This window comes from Camellia sinensis, chromosome 9 (assembly GCF_055761805.1).
Source record: "Camellia sinensis isolate YWXY chromosome 9, ASM5576180v1, whole genome shotgun sequence".
Lineage (NCBI taxonomy): Eukaryota > Viridiplantae > Streptophyta > Magnoliopsida > Ericales > Theaceae > Camellia > Camellia sinensis.
The window spans coordinates 153,693,724-153,700,595 of record NC_138969.1 but is presented as its reverse complement, the minus strand read 5'-3'; the positions used below and the strand labels follow the sequence as shown (position 1 = coordinate 153,700,595).

General features: G+C 27.7%; 1 protein-coding gene across 1 annotated transcript; it reads right to left on the bottom strand.

Moving 5' to 3' along the window:
• Positions 1 to 744: 744 nt before the first annotated feature.
• LOC114277140 (dormancy-associated protein 1) lies at positions 745 to 4,677 on the bottom strand. Its single transcript, XM_028218986.2, has 3 exons — positions 4,361 to 4,677; positions 2,870 to 3,104; positions 745 to 1,073 (listed from the first exon to the last, which is right to left on the bottom strand). The coding sequence occupies exons 1-3, from the start codon at positions 4,443 to 4,445 to the stop codon at positions 1,037 to 1,039; spliced, it is 357 nt and encodes a 118-aa protein (XP_028074787.1). The 5' UTR covers positions 4,446 to 4,677; the 3' UTR covers positions 745 to 1,036.
• Positions 4,678 to 6,872: the final 2,195 nt, after the last annotated feature.

Genomic DNA, 6,872 nt, shown 5'->3' with positions numbered 1-6,872 from the left:
AATAAACTCCACAATTTTAAAATAATTATATTAATTTTTAATTTTTTTTAATTCACATAACAATTAACTTTATTTTTAGCAATAAAAATTTTACCATTTTCCTTAATCAATAATTCATTAGTCAAATAAATAAATAAATAATATTTTTAATTTATTTTATACTAAAATATATATTTTAAAATTTATTCTTGTATTTTCATATTATTTGTATTAATTTTATTCTCTTTAATCTTCTTAAAATTTTTAAGATCGATATAATTATTTTAAAAATTATAAAACAATTTTTATTTTTTTTAAACCTTAATACTGTGTTTGGTTAGGAGATTTGGAGAGAGATTTAGAAAGAAAAAAGAAAAAAATGTGTGAAACTATAGCGGTGTTTGGGAAGAAATTTTTTGGGTTTTTTATTTTTATTTTTTTCTACTAAAAGATAAATTGGTTACAAAACCAAAAAAAAAAAAAACCCAAACAAAATATCACATCAAATCCTATAATCATTTTACTTTTTCTCTCACAAACATCACATCTAACTATAAAAAAACTCAACTATTTTTTCAAATACAAGAATTTTTCTCTATTAATATCCTACAACTAAAAAAAACTTACTTCCCATATGTGAAATTTAAACATATTTTATTCATATTTTACCTATATTTTTTATTTTTTTTTAAAATTTCTTTTCAAATCCACAACCAGACACAGTACAAGAGAGATTAGTGTAATTTACTCTCAAAATAATCATAATGAGAAGAAAGAACACAATACAAAACATTTTATTTATTTATAATAACAAAAGTAACTCATCACCACCGTCCGCTCGGCCGATGATCATACACAGTAGGATTCAATCTCACAACATAATTAACCGTACCAGTGATAAACAACATACTCATCAAATTCACAAAAACTAGTTAGGTAGGACACGTAACCAATCCTAATACCCTTTAAACCAGCAACAACCACGACACGTGGCAGACGCTGGATAGGAAAGGATAAGGAAGCTATTTACATGCACGCGCCGGTAACCTTCATCACCTCAGCGATGCTTGCTCCTCGTCTCCCCACTGTAGAGCCTGTGATAACATGGAGACATGTCCATCTTAAGGCCTCGTCTCGAAATAGATTTTTTTAATAATTTTTTAATTTTTTATGAAAATATGTGTAAAAATTAAAGAAAAAAGAAAATTTTTAATTTTTTAATATAAGTCGTTGATTTTTTAATTTTTTAATAATTTTTTGACTTTTTAACTAAAACAGTCACTTACTAAACCAGTCGTTTGAAAACAGACTAATTTAATAACTTTTTCACTATTTGACTAAAATATGAGTTAAAAAAAACTAATCAGCATGCTTGGTTATCATTTTTCAAAAACACTTTTCAAAAAATTTTATTTTCTTATTTTTCATTTTTTTTATTTTTATTGAATTTTTAAAATATTTTGAGCAATTTTTTTAATTTTTAGACATACCTAACATAAATATACCTAAAAAGTAAAAAAAATTGAAAAAAACCTTTTAAAATTTACTAAATACCAAAAATATAAAAAAATATGAAAATTCAGTATATTTTTCATATTTTTATGTATTTATTAATTTTTAAAAATATTATTTTACAATTTTTTACTTTTTAAATACATCTAAGTAAGGTGCAATTAAAAAAATAAAAAAAATATTTAAAATTTTAAAAATATTCACTAAAAACAAAAAAACACGAAAACCAAAAAACTCAATTTTTATTTTCAAAAAATTTAATTTAAAAAACTCAAACCAAACACATGTTTAGGATGATGACTTTTTTGATTTTTTATGAAAAAATGTGCAAAAAAATAAAGAGAAAAGAAAATTTTTGACTTTTTGGTATAGGTTATTGACTTTTTGATTTTTTTAGTAATTTTTTAATTTTTTTTGACTAAATAGGCTGGTTCTCAAACGAGGCCTAAGTCTCGTTTCGTTTGACAGCTTTTAATTTTAATTAAAAAATTATTATAAATTATCAGATTATTCTTTCTATTTTTTATAGATATTTTCATAAAAAGTCAAAAAATTACTAAAATAATCATTTTACTTATTTTTTTCTTTTTTATTTATATTTTTTTTTTTCAAAACTATCATCCAAACACAACGTTAATTATACCAATTCCGACCATCACCACTTGTTAAAACCACCTCTGGCCATCCTCTGCGGTTGTCAAACATCTCACCAGCAATCACTCTTCTACTTATTTTTTAAATAAAATTTTAAAATATATGTATGAAGCATATTTTTTATTTTTATTTTGAAAAAAATTAAATTTAAATAAAAATAATTTAAAATTATTACATTTTTATACAAATGAAAAAAAAAAAAATTGATGTCCCATGAAAAGTGAAAGATGTGGCATAAGACACATGTTGAAACTTACATCTCCATAAAAACACAATTATTTTGAGTTGTTCCTATGCAAAGTTTTCTTTTATTTTATATAAAAAAAAAGGATAAATTACAATTACACTAATGAAATTTATTTAAAATACGAATTGTCTCAGTAATTTTGAAAATTATAAATACTTTATTGTCAGAATTTTTTATTTTACAAAATTAAAAGAAAAACTAAAATTCCTAACCACTCTTTTATAAAACAATAAAATTATTAAAATATATTTTTAACATCATTAAAAATTATTAATTGACTTAATTATTTATTAATAAAATGAATCATTTCATTTGTTATGTGATAAAAAATTTGAAGGAATAAAATGTAATTTTTAAAACAATTTAGATTTTAAGCAAATTTCAAGAGTATTTATAATTTACTCTAAAAAAAATATAAATAAATTCAATATTTTCCATAAGGAAAAAAAAAATAAAAATAGAAGAGGATATACGAACCAATCATAGACAGTGGGAGAGTTGGGCTGGGGCTTGTCAAAGACATCAGAACCAATACCCTTGGTGGCAAGGTTGCTACCAGGGTTGAACACGCTCCTCCACACGTTGTCTTTAGCACGCGCCGCCGTTGGTGACGGTGTTGCCGGTGTCATCGGCGTTGTCGGTGTCGACGACGAAGACGAACTTGCCGGCATCGACAATGACCTTTGATACTTGCTTCCCCTTCCTTCCCCATCTATCCATTCCAAAATCCAAAAACACACCCATCACATTTATATAACGTCTCGATCTCAAAATTATTACTCTTTCATTTGGAATATTAATTTATTAGATAAAAATAATACAAATAAATTAAAAAAATATTAATTATTTAAAATTAGGGGAAGTACTCTTTTATTTTTACTTTTTAATTATGAATTTTTAACTTCAGCAATGGTAGAGGGCCCAAATTTTGTGGCTCAAATGTGGCTCAAATGGCCAAAACGACGTCGTTTTGAGTACAAAACAACATCAAAATAGCCAAAACGACGTCGTTTTGGCCATTTGAGCCATATTTAAGCCACAGAATTAGGGCCCCAAACATTTTTCTTTTAACTTAGAGTATATTGTACCAAACAAATTCAATATCACACATATTTATTGATATGGAGACCCCACATGAGACCACGGAGCAAGATGACCATCCAATAATGTACCATCATTCCTCTACTATTTATTTTGGGATGTTTTGAAAAGATAATTAAAAGTTAATTTTTTAATTTTTTTTTAACTTTTTTATTTTGAAAGAAGAAAAGTAATTATTTATTATTTTCGAAATATGAACACGTGGTGCTTTATAAAATTTTGATTGATAGAAAAACGTAAAAACTCACGATTATGTTAGAGATGAATAAACAACATGAAACTAAGTAATTAATTTAAGTAATTAATGATTGATTTGAAATGTTCCAAAATTATTGAATAATTATTGTTAAGCTTCCTATCATATTCAGATGAGACACCTACTAATTAATGGTTGAGATGATGTGCGAATAACTTCGCTGTGTGCGTATGAATTACGGTAGAAAATGATATCTAAAAATATCGTGGAGGGTTTGCCTTGAAATTTGATTTTTATTTTAGATTTAATTAGATACAGAAGTTAAAAAAACCACATCTTCAACTTTTAAATAATTATTCTTTTTAATTTATTTTTTAAAATTATTTTATATCTAATAAGTTATAAATAAAAAAGGCACCAAACAACTCGATATAAATTCCCAAAATAAATAAATAAAAATATAAGCAATTCAAATAAATTGCACCAAATAACTCCAAGCCAGTATAAGCACGGACTATGTTTTTCTATATCAAAAAATTTCAAACTTTTATTCTAAGATATTCACAATCGTTGGAATTAATTTTTAATAATTTTTTTAGATGATTCAATAAGCATGAATAATTAAAAACAGTAAAAAAACACAAGAAGAATAAGGAAAAGAAAAGAAGCACCTTTGATCTTCCTGAGCTTGCCGAGACCACGGTCAGGGTGTGGTCCGGCTAACACATCGTCCCAAAGCTTGTCCAACAATACCATTCTCTCTCTCTCTCTCTCTCTCTCTCTCTCAATGGTTCTTCTGGTTTCTATGATTCTCTCTCACTTATAAATACAAGTTCGGTCCTTGAAAATCTCCAACTAACTAAGACCAACAAGTAATTTACACTTGGCTTATCTCTACTTCTTCCAAGTGTAAAAATCTCCCTTGTCTTTTCTGAATGATTGGACAAAGTAATTAGCTTGGAAAAATCAATATTTCACTAGGAATAAAGGTTAATGGGTCCAGCTTGTCTCAAGTTGAGATCAAGTTTCGATCCGTTCAGTTTGGTTTATGGGGCTTATTTTTTGGGTTTGTTTTGATAATTCGAATCGTCAATGTGAAGAACTCGTCGAGTACTACATGTCTGTAAAAAATCACGTTGATCGGATATCAATAGCTATGTGATAAAATCAGTTTTGTATAAAAAAAATCGACGGTAAAACAATTAACGGTTGATAAAAAATTATTTTGTTCACATAACTATCGATATCCGATCAATGTGATTTTTTACAGGCATATAGTACTCGACGAGTTCTACACATTGAATGATTCAGATTATTAAAACGGGACCCGTGGTGGCCCCCACAGGCCCAACAGCACGGTCCAGTCCCATCTTGGACTGGACCAAAGCCAGTGCCAAGATTAATAGCTCTAATTTTGAAACTTTATAGAAAGTTTTAATTATGTGGCAAGAAGTGAGATTCGTAGTGCCGTTTTGGGAAGTTTTGTAAAAAGTCACGTTTTTTATCAAAGGGAAAAAAAGCTAGCAGCCAAAAACACAACAAAATTCATTTGGGGAGCCATAAAAATGCAAGTGTGAAATTATAAATTGGGACCAATGACAAAAAAGTGAAAAAGTAAATTTCTTATGTTGGATAAGGGTATTTTGGTTATTTTAATTTGATTTGACACCATAAACAAATATTAAACCAAAAATTCAAAAATAATCTTTTACCAACTTCTCAAATCACTTTTCAAAAAACTAAAAAGCTTGGTAAAAGTCAAAAATTAACTTTTTACCAACTTCTAAAAACATCACATATATGATATGATATGTATGCCTATATTTTTATTTATTTTTTTATTTTTTCTTCTTACCATATCATTAAAACTCTCTTTAAAATAAAATTTTAAAATTAAAATTTTCTATCATTATTGATTTAACGATGGTCCATTATCATTCTGTGACTTTTGTCGATAAATTTAATGAATTTTATAACACTTTTTTTACCTTCTTTAGCATTTGCCTTTTGTCAATACTGTTAGGGTTAATTATATGTTCGATATAATTGATATTGTTAGAATAATTTTTTTTTTTTTTTTGTAAAATAAATAACTTAAAACAAATCAAATAAATACAAATAAATTAGTTACAGAATTTATTTACTGAAATGAATAAGTACAAAAATAGATCAAGTCGAGTGTGTGATACTCTGTCCTTAAGACAAATTCGTTCTGCTTCGGTATTTACGGATAAATGACGTCTATCTCCCAGGTTACAATGACCTACACAGATTGTAGTAGCACTCCAAACAATTTAAACGGCGAACTAGAACCTGTGTTCTATACTTTCTGAATTTTTCCCACCAAAAAATTAGTATGAAGAATATATGTATGCAAGAGAGCAAAATGAAAGGAGACGAGAAAATTTTGAATTTTTCAAGATGATCAAATTGCTGGAGAAGTCCGGCATTTATAGGACCGAACATGTAACGTCCCAAATTTCTAACCCAAATGATAATACAATAATTATGGCTCTTTCAAGAAAAACCGAATATAAATCTCCAAACTTACGTTACATGATACAATAGTTGTTCATGCAACAATATATTAATCCAACAACAAGTAAATAAACAAATAAATACCCCCAAGGGTTTACAAGTTTCCAAGGCTTGAGCCTGGTTACACAAAACGGTTATTCAAACCCACACAAACACAGCCCTTGGTTTACACACAGAGTCACAGCAAAATGAGAGCATTGTACTCCCATCACACATACTTCCACGCCCCTAGTTGGGTGGGATCACCACATCTTTTCCTAAACAAAAATCCCGTAGGGTGAGCATAAAGCCCAGTAGGAAATTATTAACAAAGTATATATATTTTATACAAGTCTCAAGAGATGAAATGCACATGCCATGCTACGTCCTTTTTGAAGATAAATCACATTTTCATCTTTTGAAAACTATCATGCTCAATGATATCATGCAATTTCAATTGTTCAAAACTTAACAATTTATTTCAAGGGTGGTAAATACAACTCTGGTAATCCCTAGATCGGTGTCTGCAAGTAGATTATACAAGTACTACAAAATTGTCATTTTTACTGGTATTAACTGGAAGACTCTACACCTATCCGCGTAGGTTTTCAGTCTTTCACCCCGGACTCTCAAGCCAACTTATTCAATATCATATACACCACCTAT

Excerpts from the sequence above, each read along its gene's own strand:
- LOC114277140 (XM_028218986.2), bottom strand. The coding sequence starts at position 4,445 with ATGGTATTGTTGGACAAGCTTTGGGACGATGTGTTAGCCGGACCACAC. Across the intron at positions 3,105-4,360 it reads CAAGCTCAGGAAGATCAAAG|ATGGGGAAGGAAGGGGAAGC; the intron begins GTGCTTCTTTTC and ends TGGAATGGATAG. Across the intron at positions 1,074-2,869 it reads TCTCCCACTGTCTATGATTG|GCTCTACAGTGGGGAGACGA; the intron begins GTTCGTATATCC and ends ATGTTATCACAG.